This window comes from Falco naumanni, chromosome 3 (assembly GCF_017639655.2).
Source record: "Falco naumanni isolate bFalNau1 chromosome 3, bFalNau1.pat, whole genome shotgun sequence".
NCBI classification, from domain to species: Eukaryota; Metazoa; Chordata; class Aves; order Falconiformes; family Falconidae; genus Falco; species Falco naumanni.
In genome coordinates this window covers 39623548-39640825 of record NC_054056.1, presented here as the reverse complement: position 1 = coordinate 39640825, position 17278 = coordinate 39623548, and the positions used below count along the sequence as shown (strand labels likewise).

Below are 17278 nucleotides of genomic sequence, written 5' to 3'. Positions count from 1 at the left end.
ATGTATATATGTTGTTTATTACTGGTTAGGTTTTGGTCTGCGTGAGTTGGGGCTTAAATACATAAATCCAGTTAAGTTACAGTCTTCCCATTTCTTAGCACTCTATAAGCCTGCAGACAACTGGATTAGTTTTATAACTCTTTATATATGTAGTTAGGTACCCATATGATATATGTCTGAAAATGTTCTGTTTATTTTACTTTAGTCACCTACCTGTGATTCAGAATAGCTTCCTGTGGGAAGATTAATACCTATCTTATGTGTAGAGTTTTTCTGAGATTTAGATTGGGGTGGACAGATACTTCAACTCTGTCTAAAGTCACTGGGAAAGGCAAAGGTTTAGATGTGGTCTGCACAGTGAGGGTGGCCTCTCATGCTTTGTATAATGATCTAGTGGGTACAGCATTCACCAATCATATGGAAGGCTGTTGAGCCTATATTCTCCACAAGCTGAATAGCACTGAGCCCATATACCCAAAAGGCCTATGAGCCACCAGCCTGTAGAGTATCCTGAGATGCTACATTTTGCATCCATCCTCTCAGATATGACAGATTTGAGAAAGTCTTGAGCATAGCTGTTAGGGTCTTCGGGTAAAAGGGTGCATAACAATAGTTCCAGATCTCCAAAAGCTGCCTGTAGAACAAAAATAGTCCCCATGTTCTACCACGAGACCAAACATTTCCACTACTTAGTTCAGCCCTCACAAATAATTTCAGATAAGTATAAAAGAAGGGACTATGAGAATTAATATTTACTACAAATAGTTGCAAATATAGATAATGGGAAAGATAAAATATAAGATAAAAACAATCCTAGCATAAAAAGAATGGAGACAATGCTAAAAAGAAATTTATGTTATCACTGTTGTTACTGCTAATTTGACTGGTAAATTAAAGAGAAAAAGGCCCTATTATGTATATTAACACAGGTTTTCTTCTCAACTACAGGAAAGTGAGAGATGCAACTGGAGTTGATATTAATATGCGCGTAGGAGTGCATTCTGGGAATGTGCTTTGTGGCGTTATTGGACTACAGAAGTGGCAGTACGATGTGTGGTCCCACGATGTTACTCTGGCAAATCACATGGAGGCTGGAGGAGTCCCAGGGTAAGAGGCTTCTCTGTTAACCTTTGGACATGTGGATTTGTGTATCATGGAGAAATGCATAGGTACCATGTCTTCAACCATCAGCCTTCATGGAGAAACCTGAATTAGTTCTTAGTGCTGTATTTAAGGGAAAAAAAGGGAATTCAGTATTTCCTGTGACTTAAGGAGTATTTTTTGTGGATGGAAGCTTTTAGGTTTATGCCCATTAAAACTTCTAAAAATGAGATTAGGGGGACTGTAAAAGAAGTGAACCATGTTTAAAATGTATATCCAAAATCTAGTAAAAAAGTCTGTTCAGGTATGCTTTTGGTTGGTATTTGTGATTCTGTCATTCTTTTAAAATATAATTTCAGCCGTGTTCACATCACCTCAGTCACCTTGGCACATTTGAATGGAGCTTACAAAGTGGAAGATGGGGATGGAGATGTGAGGGACCCATATCTGAAAGAGCATAATGTTAAGACTTACTTTGTAATCAATCCTAAGGTTAGTAGTACTTTTATTTTGTGGCCAGTCATAGTTCTTTTTGAGCAGGACCACTAATCCTTTATTGAATAATTCACTACCATAAGGTATTGATCAGACCTATTACCGATGCCTACAAATACATAATGTTTGCATTGCAAATCTTTCCTGCTCTTCAGAAATAAGTCTCTGATATTTCCCAGCAATATCATTAGGAATTGCAGGTTCTTAGCATCTTTCCATTTTTAAGTTCCTAAGCATGCAGATATGTGGTACCAGATGATGCATTACTGCTTCAGAAGGTAATGAACATCAAAGCTGATATCACTTTTTATTCTCTGTCAACCAGGGAGAGAAGCGAAGCCCTCAGCACCATATTAGACCTCGACATACCCTTGATGGAGCCAAAATGAGAGCTTCTGTCCGCATGACCCGGTACCTGGAATCTTGGGGAGCCGCCAAGCCGTTCGCACACTTGACCCACAGGGACAGCATGACCACTGAAAACGGCAAGATTAGCACAACAGTAGGGGCCTACTTATATCATTTCATACAATTTAGCAATATTTGAAAGGAAAAAGCTGCTCACTGCTAAATACCTGGCTATTTCTGATAGAAGATACCTGCTTTTGTACAGGGCGTAAATCCATTGAAGTTGCTGGGAGCTTTTCCATTGGCTTGTGAGCTTTGGTTTAGACTAAGGAGCCATGTCTTACTATAAATGCATCTCTGCATTGTAAGGAGTCTAATGTACTTACTAAACTGCACAATTTGACTCTCTGAGCTTGAGCCCCAGTCACAGCTTGTAGAGTTGCTGCTGTTCACCTTGTGGAAAGATATTTTGAACATAAAGCCAGAGTGCAAGACCTTTGGGAAGGAACACTTTTGATAAAGAGACATTCCCTGAGATTATTGGCTATTTAGCCACTTCTCCATTTGGAACAAGGCCAACCATGGAGGAAAGGCTGTGAAGTTAGAATATCCCTGTGGCACCTGGAGTGGACTTTATTAGAAAAGTTCTCTGGGAACCAAATCCATACTCACAGTAACATCTACCTTTTGAAGGTGCACTAACCACTCATTAGCTGTGGCTGATGGCCTGCATTTCACAGTACTGTAGTGCAATATTACGTCTCGTACACTGAACAGAAACGATTTCTTTCAGTGTTGCTAACTGTTTTACTGCTGTCAGTAAGACACTGTCGGTCCACAGCTTGGACATTGCATTATCTTCTACTTGTAAAAAGCATGGACATAAAGATAAATTCTAATAGTTTTCATCATTGGCTTTCAGTTTTGTTCCTGTTATGTATGAGCACATAGGATTGAGCTACCTAACCCATCTTGTTCAATAAAGACAGTGCATCAGAATATGGATTGTGACATGTTCATTACAGAAAGTACCCAGCCATCACTTTCACTCATAAAATAAAGTGGCTGTGATGGCTCCTGTTGCTTGTCAATAAAAAATAATGACCATTGCCTGTATTTAGCCACTCAGATCTATTTTTTTCAAAAAACATTTAACACTGTTTATTGCTGAAGCTGTCAGGTGTTTGGGCTACCTTAAAACAGTGATGCCTTTGAAGCAGTGACTTTCTAGTAAAGCAAAACATTCTTGGATTCAGACTTGCATTAGTTATTTAGTGTTTTAAATGATAGATCAGTTTGTCTCCAGGTCACTACATCTTCACTTTTGTCTGGATTTTTCTTTTAGACAGTTCTAATCTAATGCTAAAAATATTTGTATTGGAAACTTTTTTCCATACTTGACCCTGTTTTCAACACTATTTTAAAAGCAACTTAACATCGTCAAAATCTTTCACAGATCATAAGGGTTTTGTTGTTGTTGTTTTTTAGGATGTTCCCATGGGGCAATATCATTTTCAGCGTTGCAGAGAGAGGTAAATTAATTTTTAAAAATCATTTATTCCTATAAGTCCTTATAAAGACATATACTTTCATATATATGTATGTAAGAGGTATGAGATGAAAAAATAGTTTCGGTGAGAAATGTCCTCAATATTCGAAAGCATGTCTTTTATATATATATAATTATATATATATATATAAAAGAAATATAAATTTTTATTTATAAATATATGTATTATATATACAAATGTGTGTGTATATGTATATATATATGTATGTATATATATGTATATATGTATGTATGTGTATATATATATATATATATATAAAATACATGCTTTCAAATATTGAGGACATTTCTTCCCGAAACTATATTTTCATCTCATACCTCTTACGTAGAGAAGGGCTATGGAAACAGATTTGGCAGATAAGTTACTTAGGAATCGTGAGTTACACTTCCTGCTAACAAGTAACATTATTCTGAATTAGTATAAGTATGTTGATGGGCTACTGTTGGCTTCTCCTAAGAACTGAATTACTCCGTCACTGGGGACAAAATCATGCAGAAAAATGGAGAAGAGGCACAGAGGGGTAAGAAAAGAGAAGATGGAAAGGGCTATTAATTAACAGCTGATAATATGCACTAAAAGAAACATGTTTTATATTTTGTGAATTACTTTGTATTTGCGCTGTGGTTTATTATTTCAAAGTATGTAGTATGTTTGCAGCAGTAAACATTCAAAAGGTATTTTGTGGTCTTCCTGTAGTGCTCCTGCTACACAAAATGTCTGCAAAATCACAGTAGCTTTAAGTTTTTATTCTCCTGCTTGGTACTTCAATGATCAGGGCAAGATGGTGAGAAATGGAAACAGGGTTGAATGGCATCTATTTAAAGAACAAGCTTAGCACTATCAGAAACCTGGAATGAGTAATTTTTATTTTAATGACCTGATAACACTTCAGATAATGTCTTTCTTCCAAAATTATGGCATCACAAATACCATAACATCATTTAAAAGAACCCTTTAAAAGTTTGTATTTTATTGTCTTTAATTTTACAAACAAGTCATTCTGTCTGTTCCGTTCCCCATCTCTCTACTTGGGAAATGTCTTCTCAACAAATCACAGGTTACTAGAGAACTATGCAATTACCAAAAATATTACTAAATTCCAGAAGATGAACAAGTTTTGACTGAATATACATGATAAAAATAAAAAAATATCTCATTTTAAAACCGAGCATTTACATTTGGACAATATGTCAAAAGGACTTCTGTCAACCTTGTGGTGAAAAGTCTGTGTTATTTGCAAATAACGCAATTCTTTAAGATTCTGAGATGTTCTTGCTTTTGTGCTTCTAAATTCCACTCCAAAATAGGTACAAAAGATAGAAATGATACCAGGTGTCTTGATACTATATTATGGAAGGAGTTTCTGAAACTATTACTGTAGTCTAATGTCCATAGTGAGGCATGCTGCTATTGCAGCATAAATGTTAAAACAATTGTTATTATTCTTATGTTTATGCCAGCTATCACCCCATTGTTTAAAGTCAATGTTTATTAATAATGTAATGATTTTCCAAAGTAATTTCCCACATTTTTCATTTCAGAACAAAATCACAGAAAAGAAGGTTTGAGGAGGAACTGAATGAGAGGATGATCCAGGCCATTGATGGAATCAACGCTCAAAAGTATGTTTTCATCCTCTGTTGTCTCCTTCCTTCAACTTTGACATAAATCTGGAACAGAGGGTAGTGTTTACTGTTCCTCACTCTGACATGCACACAGAAGTCTGAAAACAGTAAAGGTGTCACTAATACTGGTATAGGAAGCTCTGTACATTGTAAAGATAGGCTGTACTGTAACATTTTCTACTATAAGGAATAAGACACTGCCTGTGAATCATAGTGTGACAGAGGTTTTGGCTTGTCTTGATCTTCATGGCAAAGTGATTTTTGATCCATAACTGTATCTGTACACTCATGGCTGTAACTCTACAGAATTATCTCATCCAAGAGCAGAAAAGTAAGACACAAGAAACACCTGGCTCAGGAATCAGAATGACGTGAAAATTGGTCCTTCACAAATGTCACAGAAACATCTCAGAATTAGAAACTTTCTCTAAAATCATAAGTTAATATCTCTCTGTTTCAACTGGTTGGTTGATTTCTTCGAGAAAGCTAAGCTTGATGGCATATTAAAATTGTTGGGGGAGGCAACGTGGCATGTGTTTTTTCTGTGTCCTAGGAAGAGCTAGAGGCGGTATTGATGTTCTCCATTTGCTGGCGAATAGATAAGAATGAGAGAAAAATTAATAACAGTCCTAAATAAGTGTTCAGGTTTCTTATATTTATCTGATTAAATAAGGGAATTGCCCTTCAAAAATGTGGACAACAATTGTAATGAATTACGTGTTTTCCCCCTCTACTTCTGTTATTCAGAATCTTAATCACCTTCATATTATTCCTAATTATTAAATGCTCATATGAAAAATTTGGTTTTTTGCATCTGATAGTCCTATTAAAAGGTACTTGGCTTTAAGAAAATATTTTTCAGTAATAATTTATAGAATAGAGTGTTGATAGTTACAGGTCATACAAAGAATACAGTGAAAGAGGATAGGTCATATGACAGGTAAATATCATAATTCCCCAAAATAAAATACAAAATACAAATATCAAAGCCTTTGATTATACTAGACTTGCCTAAAACAGCTGTATAAATTTTTGCAATTTATATGTGTTTGATCTCAAAAGTAAAGCATCTGTATAAATGCATTAAAATAAAGTACTGGTGTTATGATACTGATGTTATTTTATCTCAGAGGATCCCTGTCTTACCTAATTAGTACATAAAATTCAGAGAAACTTGGGGATGAAAGATGTTTGTGTGGTAATAAAGGTTTCTGAAAACATTTCAGTGCTTTTTCTGAATTACGTGGGGAACTGCAGAAAAATAAGGAATGATCTTATTTATCAGAGAGGCTGAATGCCACCTTCCAAAACTAGATGCTCTACCTATCCCTGTATTGGTTAGCTGAATGAATCACTTAAATGATACAGGAAACTGAGACTAAGTTGTCAAAAGTGCTGATTCCACAAACATCAAGTTAATTCAGTATTTTAACTGTGAATTCTCAGCCCTTGGAAAAATTGGGTAAAAGATTTCCTACATTTGAGACACAAAACTAATCATTTGTGTTTTCTTTATAGTTGTACGGGGGGTTTGTGCCTCAATTTTTTGTCTTTAAAATGAAAATAGCACTATAATAACACTATAAACTAATGGTGTGGTTGTGAAGCTAAGTCATTTGCTTCTGTGAATCAGGAAGCAAACTTTTCAGAAAATCTGAGAAAACCAGTATTTCTAAATGTTTTTAAGTGTAGAGTTTGGATTGTATAGTGAATTAAGTCTGTGAATTAAGGAAATTTTTTTAAAAATATTGCAAGTAAAATACTGTATTAAAATTATCAATCTTTTATCCTTTTTGATTAGAAAATTGCAGGAAAATAATTCAAATGCAAACATTCATTGTACAGAGCCATTGTTTCTTTTACCCTGAGCTGTCAGCGTGGTCTGACATTTTCATTGACATCGTGGTTCTTTGCCATGTGTCATTCTGTGGAAAAAAATTAACTGGTTGCAAGCAAATGGTCATAGTGTCAGGATTTGGACATTACATGCCTAGATGTTTAATAACCAGTAACTGGAAGAAAAGGAAATGTAGTCTGGATCTTTTTAGTCTAAGACAAAGCTGTAGTCCAAATGAATCACACTTTTTTACACAGCGTAAAATAGCGCAGTACAAATTGAAATGGTACCTCAGGCTTTGAAAGCAGTGTAGTGTTTTCTCTGGCAACCTCACTCAGTGCTTTTCTGCTGGTTCACAAGCTAGTTTTACTATTTTTCCACAAAACTGCCAAGCACCACATGCACACACTGTCTGTAACTTGGGGCATCTGGGTTCAGTTCATTTTTCTGGAATGCAAAAGAAACTGTGACACCTAAAACCCAGCCTGCTGGCCTTGTGCCATCATTCGTAGTAGTAGATTTAGTTGACAATGCTCCTTGCAAAGTTGCATGAGAAAAGTATGACCTGTTTATTCATTATTATTCTGTTAGAGTACTACATTAAAAGATGCATAAATGCAGATTTAGAAGATTGAGCAAGGAACAAAGAGCTGCTGTCTCTCAGCTGAGTGTCTTAGCCATGAGGGTGTAACATAATACTTTCTCCACGTTTCTTTTCCCTGTACCTTGAACAAAGTATTCCTGGCTGCAGGGTGCCTGGCGTGCATAGGAGGGTGATGAGTAGCCCTAGTTATGACACTCTGACCCTTGGTGGTTAGGGGATTTCTGTAGGACACGTGATGGATGAATAGCAATCTGCTAGCTAAATATATACCTACAGAGGGAGCTAAACTAAAGTTATTTGCTCTTTGGTTTAAGTAGGTTACTATGTTAAAGAGACACACTCTTTCCTCTCTTTTCTTTAAGTCATGGTGTCTGCGATGTTCTGTGCATAATTCCTTGCTGTACATTGCCAGTCAGCACAAACCCTATCAGACCTGTCGATACAGGCATAATTCAGCTGTCTGTGTTGTTGCTTGAATTACAAAAGGATTTAATTTTGGTACCTATTTTCCTAGAAGGCATACCCCCATGTACTTGCAGATACTTCAGTAACTTTTAGGATCATCAAGGAGTCAGGCTATAGGCAGAATTTTTCAGCTCTTATCTTTGGTGCTAAGTGTATGTGACTTTGTGCTCCTTCTTCTGTAGTTACTGTCCACTTCCATTTGTCTGTGTTATACTGTTCCCTCATCTCAGACCTCTCAGCACCTGCTGCCTAAAACCAGCATAGTTTTTTCTGAGCTTTAAAATTGAATTAAAAACTCCTGAAAACATGAGTTTTTAATGCAGAGTATGAGGCAGGTTTTGCTCTAAATGGCATTACTGACTTCACATGCAATCAAGTGTGTACCGACCACATTAAGACTTTGAGGGTAGATATGCAGACAGAACTTTTTGCCAGTGTGGTAATGGTAATAAAATCAATCCATCTGTCAGATACTGGAAGAAAAAAAGGGAAATTAGTTAACAATTTGGAGGAAAGGGTTACTTTTTGCTTGATTTTTATAATTAAATGAAAAGACTTCCACTTAATTTTCACAGTTTACCAAAAATATTCCAAACTGAATGTTTTCTCCAGTAGATTACAGCTGGATCCAAACAAAATCATGCTATATGTACAACAGCCTATCATACCTGTTTCTTTCAGAATCCTAACTGTGGTCAGAGATGTAAGCTATTGCAGAGTGAACTGGGAAATACAATTTTTAATTAAGTATACCTAGAACTGCATATTTTTTCATCCCCTTTTTATAATGAAACTGATTGTGCAGAAGCTGGAACAGTCTCCCAGGAGAGGAAATATTTTAGATTTCATAAATCAAAGCTAATGTGCTTACACTCCACTCTGTCCATTCCTGTTCTCCCAGGACCTTAATTTAGGATGTATTCCACTGTGATTCATTGCAGCTACGTATATGTATTGCAGCCTGTCATTTGAGACATTCCCTTTTATTTAGAAGGCATTAGCTACACTACTAGCTTAGAGTCTAATTTAAAGGTATTGCTGGAAAGGTTGCAAAAAAATCTCAAGCTCTGCTATTACTTTTCAAGCTCAAATATTTCATGTTCACAACAGTAGTCAGCTTAAATATTTTTTGCAAATTTGTCTAGTCCCCTTGAGGTACAAGCAACCTGACCCTCTTGAAATGCAAATAGTATGTTTCTTTTCAAGTGTCCATTAAAATAAATCTAGACTTTCATATTAGAACATTCCATTTTGTAAAAGTTATGTCAAGCTTTTGTCAGGATTCACTTCTTTTAAAATAGATTTGTCATTTCAGTGCAAGTACTTATTCTATTTTTCATTTTCAAGCATGGAAGAAGTTTTTATAATCAGTAAAAACATCAAAATCTACCTCTAGAGTACAGGGTCGTGGTCAAGGGACCACCAATACAGCTCAAAGACATAATCAGTCCACCTGCTTTAATAATGTTTTTCACATTTTCATCCAGAGTAGTAGTTTGTAAAGTGTAATTTACCTGCCACTCTTGCATATTGTAACAGTGCACTTCTTAAAGGTACCTTGTGAAGGACTCTTTTTATCTCAGGTTCTCTTCTGTCTACCGGATATGCTACAGTATTTTGGAGATGAGTGGAATATGAATGTCAGAATTACATCATATAAATTCCCCCTTGATTGTCATTAGGAATGATCCACAGAAAAAGTGGTTCATCTGAGCCTTTTCTTTCATGTGTACAATAGCAATAGAAGTCAAAAAGGAGACAGGATTTGTAGTTTCCACTTTTACTGTCAGTGCAGTTCACCATATACATTGCAATACACAAGAACTTGCTTGCTTCAAAGTGATTTTCTTCGCTGAGTTCAGTAACATAAAAAGGCAGGATTGCTTTATTCTTATGTCCATTACAATGTTTCTTTTATCTTCTAGGCAGTGGCTTAAATCTGAAGACATTCAAAGAATATCGCTTCTTTTCTATAATAAGACTCTGGAAAAAGAAGTAAGTTATTTTCACTGCAAATTCACTGTTGATTCCTTCTTTGCATCGTTCTAAGCGAGGCTGGTGTCCCTTGCTTTTGTAACACGGAGCCATGGCCACAGCACCTCTCCTGCAGAGAGAAGTGCTCAAATCTTACAGTAATATTTTAGCTCATTTACAGAAGAAACTTTATGAATGTGATGTCTGCTTTCTTGTTTGTAGGGCTCTGCAGTTCACTTGAATTCCTTGACATTTTCATGGCCTCACAGAAGTGGGAGGAGGTTTAATAGTCCAAATTTGATGTAGCTGGAGCAAAAAAATCCTGAGTTCCATCATCTACATACTCAAAATGCGTTTATCAGACTCCACTGTTTTTATTTTTTTTTCCTTTGCCAAGTCTCAAAGATACCTGTAGTAAGAATAGTCTTGTAATGATATGTTACTCATAGTTTTCTCCATATGCAGTTGATGCTCACAGTCATTCTGGGGAAACAATACTATAAATGTTTTTTTTTTTAAGAAAAATGCCTAGCTGTCTTGGATGCAACACACTAAATGTTCTTCTAACTAGTATGTGTGATAAAACATGTTTGAAAATGTATGTACAGATGGAGTAAATGATACTGTTTCTAGTCTTTTGAGTAATGATCAGAATGAAAGAATCCCCTCTTTAACATGACTGTCATGACCACTAGCCTAGAAAATCAGGCCTTTTCTTTGTGTTATGGTCTTGTAGAGCCTGAGTATATTTCTACATACTGACACAGCTTCAGCAGGGAGACTGGAGACTTGCCTTTTTCTGCTTTTTCGTAAGCATAGGACAGCTGATAACTGAACAGTTAGGCTGCCTTTCAGGGAAGTAAGAGATAGGTTTGACAACAGCTGACTGTATAAATGAATGAACCTGATGAGAATGGGGTAGAGGAAGTATTGCCATACTGTGTTCACACTACAGCATCCTCTGGATCCCACATGGTGGTCAAATGCATATTTAATTATGTTTGTAGATATATTTCACTTGAAAGCATCTGAAATAATTTTCAGACTCCTTCAAAGCTCAGCAGAATAATGTTCTTATGGCCAGCTGCCAAAGGCATGTGTTGGATGCCCTTGGCAATGCATTAGGGCGAAAAAAGTTTCAAGGATTGTTGAGCCTGTTTAGAAGATGGCGTAAGAGAGAAGATGCTAGACCTGGCATGGTCTCATCTGTACTGTTCAAAGGGTACACTGAGTGGATCAAAGGTGTGCCTGGGAGCGCATTCAGATTTTAATGTGGGTGGTACTTAACCGATAAATTCTGAAAGAGAACTTGAGAGAAAACATCATACATGCATTTTGGACAATCAAGGAATCAGGACTTGGGAGAAAACCAGGGAGCTAAGTTATTTGGCTGTGTAGATACTCCACGTAGGAGTCTAATCTCTTTTAGACTGTAGAATATTTTGCAATGGCAAAGAACTAATTGTCCTTTTTGGATCCGGCTTTTTAATATCTTTCTTCACGGCCTTTTAATGACTCACCGGTCCAGTCTTGACTAATGAACTCAGTAAGAAGCCTGCTTTTAATTTAAACAGGAGCTTTTCAGGCCCTGTAGGACATGAAAGTACAGCAAGGTAATAAAGCAAAATATTTATTTAACCTAAGGAGTGAGTTGCCTGACTTCATTGGGAAATATCTAGAGAAATATTAAGCGAAACACTTAAATGAATTTACAAATGGGTTGGAATTTGTGGGGATTTTAACAGCAGCTCAAGGTTCAAAATTGTTGGACAAGACCATTAAGAAACAACAGACATGTTCAACAGGTGGAAGAACAAAACTTGCTGCAAACATATCCATCAAGCACAGTCATATTTGTGCCTTCAAATTCAGTTAGGTATGTGATAAGAATTGCTTTTAATTTGTCATATAATTCGAAAATGAAAAAAAGCTGTTGGGCTGCTAAACTCAATTTCTACATGCTCATGTGAAGTTTGCTGCACGAGTTTCAAGGGCAGAACTTGGCACTAAGCACAAAGACACAGCTGTGTGCTTGCAGTTAGAAAGCACAGCTCATGCATTTTCCATTTTACGATGTTTGCATTTTGAAGAATTTTTGAAAATAATCTTTGGTACATTTCCTTTTAATAATGAAATCTTAAACTCTTAGCCTTTGAAAAATCTTTGACAGATAAGTCATTTAATAGGTTTATTTAATTTACTATTTTAATATAATAAATTTAATAAATAAATTTAATAGGCACAACACTTAGGTAATTTCCCTTTGAATATTTAGTTGGTTTCAATCTAGACATACCTATCTGAAATAGCAGAACAACTCTGATTGATAAATATTCCATTGCTTAATTCTTATGTCTCTAGACAGGCTAATTAGAGATTCTTAAATAGGTTGGTTTTTAATGACAAAGCAGATCAAACTGACTCTCTCCAAAGAATATCAAGTGTTTAGTAGTATCAGCAGACATATGAGGCCTTTTAACAGACATAAAATATTTCAATTGAGGTAATAATATAGCTCCAGTAAATAACAGTATGATTGCTAGCTATGCTTTTGGAAATAGAACATTTATACAAATTGGTAGCGCAGTTTACACTTTCCTACTCTGTGTGCTCTGAAGTTTCCTCTCTCAGTGACTATTAAGCGTAACTGGTTCAGCCCATTCAGTATTTATTAATAACTAAAAAAACAGTTTGGGGAGTTAACGACTAAGAAACTTGGAATCAGCTAAGAATGGTTGGCCATTCCTAAAAATATTTTTTTCAATGCTTTAGCTTTTTTTTTTCATTGAACTTTTTTTGATTGATTTGGGATAGTCCTATTCTGCAGATGAACAAGACAAAAACATTTGACATGGCTACTTAAGCTGTTCTTCAAGAAGTAAAAGGATTCAATACTATGCCTGAGAATCTCTAGCCCTGTGTAAGTGGATGTGGAAGTCATTGAACAACAGGAAATTTAATGTTGTTAAATACTACCTATATATATGTGCATCTTTAAGCTGACATTTCAATTGGGTGATATTTTATCTGCTTTGGAAATTGTGTTTTTAACATTTGCTTTTTTTTCTTCTAGTATCGAGCAACTACTCTGCCTGCATTTAAATATTATGTGACTTGTGCCTGTCTCATATTCTTCTGTATTTTTGTTGTGCAGATTCTGGTATTGCCAAAGTAAGTGATATTTAACATGTACTCATTCTTGTGTCTGTTTGCTCATTAATGTAAAAAATAAAAATACATAAGTAAAACATTTTGGAATTATCGGATTACAGAGGTTAGTTCATGGAAATAAAACTGAACAAAGAAAACTGAGGATTTCAGCCCGTTGTCAATGTTATGCTTGCTCCTAATTTTAAATGCTCTCAATAGCATGTTGCCAAGCGTTAGTATCAGTTTTTCATTCATTTTAGGTTTTTTCTCTTTGCATTTAAAAATGTGTGATGATGACAGGAGTGAAATTCATATGTGTAAAAAAAAAGTAATACAAGCTATAAATTTGTGCAACTAAAATTACCTGTGAAATATGTGGGACAATTGGACATTGAAGTGGGACAAAATGTATTGCAGAATTGGGACTGTGATTAAATCAATATATTTAACGTATTACTGAGATAATACTACTGTATTCAGCAAGCAAACAGAGCATTACTATTCATAAAATTTATCTTTTTAAAATTAATCTTAAAATATATTCAAATGCTGGAATAATTATTTTAATCCAGATTCATGTATTATGAGCTAATTTATATTTTTGTATATAAATCAGCTATCTTTCTATCTGTGCATATTCTAGAAAAGCTGAGAAAGCTGGAAGAGAGTTCCAATAAAGAATATTTTATTAGACTTCTTAAAATGGAATTAAACTGTTGATTGTTTATATAGTGGCAAGTTCATATTTGTTTTATAGCAATTGTTTCCAAAGCCAACATTGTATATTCCATGTGATACAGTGTTTCTTCACTCATAGTCTTTTCTCCTCTGCAGCAACTTCAGGAGCAGTATTTATCACCTCAGTTGATTGATTGGTCTTGTGCTGTAGTACTTGCTCATATTTAAATTCAAAGCCAGAATTTGGCTTTCCATACTGCAGACATGTTTTATAAAATGTATACGTTTTTATGGGCTTCTGTTTAGGTGTTGCAGCATTTTCTTTTCAAATGGTTTCCCACCTAGCTTCTAACACAGAGAGCCAAGCTGCAAAGGGGCACTCTTCCAAGAAAGGGTTCAGCAGTATCCTCTACATGGTTAGGTCTGACTTTAGATATTACCATTGCAAAATATGAAATTAAGACTGATGATTAATTTTATTTGTCGTTTTGCATAATGAGTATATTTTAAAAGGTCATACTCTATTTTGATTAGTACAGGAATTAATTCAGGGAAATGTGTGGTTTGGATATACCAAAACCCAAATTTGGATCTAACTAGTCCCTTCCAGCAGCATGATTTATGAATCTGTTTTTATGTTTTGGTTTTAGTCACACAAATTCATCTAGATTTATCACCTATCATACATAAGATGCTCATTTTGCTATGTCCTTGTTCTGTCTCTTAAACCAATGGTGTAGCTCATTAAAATATATCAGATACTTAAAATCAGTGAACTCTAGGGAGCTCTATTCAAGTAAGGAAAGTGTCCTCCAACTTGTAAAAGGATATGCTATATGCTGATACTATGTGATCTCTTTCTAATATTAAAGCAAAAGATACATATCATTCTTCATTTTCATCACAAAAAAATGCGAATTATCTTTTGGAACTCTTTTAGGGCTGCATATTAAATTGTAAAAGCAAGAATGTAAAATCAGGTATTGCCAACATGAATGGTATTCAGCTTCCAGGGGTCTGTGCATTAATTTAAGAGATGCAAAAATGGAAGACAGAAAGGCAAGGTATTGTATAGGCATCTGCATCTTTGCAGGGAAACTGAGAGTATTGCAAATTAAAAAAAACAGTTGAAAAATCACCAGTATATATAGTCATCACAAATGTAGCTTAAATTGAACATACTGCAGTGCGGCAAACATTATTTCCTTAAAAAAAAAAAAAAAAAAGAATAAATAAATCATAGTTTAGTCTAAAATTCTGTCTAGCCTTTTTATTTTCTTGAAAAAATTCTATAGGATTTTTAAATGGCGATCTAATAAAGACAGGGAGATGAACTAAGTCTGTCCTTGGGTTTTATTGATCCACTATTCCATTAATCTAGTTTTGCAGCAGTGTAGTATCATTGATTTCTGTGAGGCATACCACCTGCTGCTTTAAAGTAGATTTGGAGATATTTGATGGTGAGTAACATCCAGCAAGTTCCAAGAAATAAGTAATATCTCCAATATCACAAGACATCTATTTCAAGGCTGAAATAATTTATTAATGGTTTAATTTTCCCAGGGTCCATAAATTGGTGTGGTGTTTTCATAATAAAGTGTACATAAAGTGGTAAATATAAATTTATTCAAGTAAACAATATCTTGGGGTGAAATGTATCATGAGGAACAGATATTTATTGTGACATTAAAATGACAACAAATCTTGATCATTACATTTCCTCAGAACAGGCCTTCAGTGGCTCTTGAGCATTCTTGGTTTACCAAGTGACAGAACTGTCTCTAGTAATTCTAGACATTTCTAGACGTATATAGACAAATGTAGACAACCCCTATGTTCTTTATTTAGGGAAACAGTCAACTAAGATGGACTTGGTAGTTGTAGAGGAATGAAGGCCGTGGGTTGATCAGCACTGATAACATGCAGCTGTGGCCTTGCCTCAGAGGCAGTGGGTTGATTGACATGGATGATGTGCAGCTGTAGCTCGTTCCTGCTAAGGGGTTAAATAGCCCTGAGGATTGTAGGATGGGTGGTGGAGAAGTGGTGTGATCTCTGGAGGGGGAAGCTGTATGGATGGCAGAATCTGGCTGATGGTAAAAAAACTTGTTGCAGCCTACTGGTTTGTTTGTGCTGTAACAAGTAGTGTTGTTTTTTGAAATGCAAACTGGTAAATTGATGAAAGTACATTGCTATTGAACAGGACTTACTTCTTGTGCTATTTGACTTAATAAATTGTTTAGAACTACTTTTAAGATTTTTCCTAAGTCTTAGCTCTCTGAGGCTGCTATGTTCAAGAAACTGTGTCCTTTTGTCCTGAGTCATGCCACACTAACGGTTATCTTGTTCTACCCATGGAAAGTGCTTAGGAGGCCTTAACGTAGTATCATCCAGTCAAGCATAGCTGGATTTCTTCATAGAAAAGGTGGTACTTACATGCCTGCTTTTAGGGAAAGTTTTTATGTAGCAGTATAAATGAAAGAAAACTGCCATTACAAGCCTCTTTTCTGCTGTATCTGACTTTTTTAAAAAACACTCAATGGAAGTTATAATACTCATGATTTTTTTAGTGTCAAAATTGCCATACAGTTAGCCTCCATTGAATCTACCAATGAAGTAATCAGTTGAGTTAAGAAAGAAATAGCTATTAGATACCAAAAAGGTCTGAATTCAGTATTGCCTTGTATACTTGTAATTTCTAATTGCTTCATTATGATTTTACCATCTCAAAAGAGAATTTGCAATCAAATAGTTCAAAACATGGATGTTAATTACCTGGCAAGCTAATGAAATTCTCTACATCCCATTAAGGGACATTTGCCATAAGCCATGTGTTTTCCTAGAAGTTACAAAAGTGTAGAAGGAATAAGTTCTCTTCTCCATTTTTCAGTATCTTTATCTTCATAATAAGTTTTCATTTTTCAGTTCAGTTGTTACCAACAAGACATAAGTATAAAACCAATTTTTTTCCTGATTTCATACCACCTGATAAAAATGAATTATTCAAAACAGATATTTGCTGATGAAACCAGAAAAATATGAGAAGGATAGCCAAGAAAATAAATTATTTAGACTTGGAGCTATCTGAAGCCTGGGAAGTTCTCATATTGTTTCCTCAATTTTAAACTCTGTCCCTCTGTAACTTATTGCCAAGGGTTGTCCTGTCAGGGTTCCTGTTGGGGCACCATAGCAGAAAGCAAACCTTTCAGAAATGAGGTTATTCCTTGAGGCATAGGAAGAGGACAGCGAAAAGTTAGCAGGCTCATGAGATCCCAGGTGTTCTTTTGACAAAATGGTTTTCCCAAATCTGTCAATGCAAATATGCAATGTGCTTGATGATTCTGCACAATAAAGGAAAGATTAGCTTGCTGTAAAGACCTGTTCTGCATTTCTAATGTTCCAGTGACAAAAAAATAAATGCATGTTATGGCTT

The 17278-nt window shown here is 35.4% G+C and overlaps 1 protein-coding gene across 2 annotated transcripts in view; it reads left to right on the top strand.

Moving 5' to 3' along the window:
* ADCY2 (adenylate cyclase 2) overlaps positions 1-17278 on the top strand; it is a 224380-nt gene that overhangs the window by 155289 nt on the left and 51813 nt on the right. For both annotated transcript variants that reach the window (XM_040588033.1, XM_040588032.1), the window contains exons 8-14: positions 949-1107; positions 1461-1593; positions 1922-2098; positions 3433-3476; positions 5057-5137; positions 9972-10041; positions 13094-13191. In XM_040588033.1, coding sequence (XP_040443967.1) covers positions 949-1107; positions 1461-1593; positions 1922-2098; positions 3433-3476; positions 5057-5137; positions 9972-10041; positions 13094-13191 — 762 coding nt within the window. The remainder of the gene's footprint in view (positions 1-948; positions 1108-1460; positions 1594-1921; positions 2099-3432; positions 3477-5056; positions 5138-9971; positions 10042-13093; positions 13192-17278) is intronic.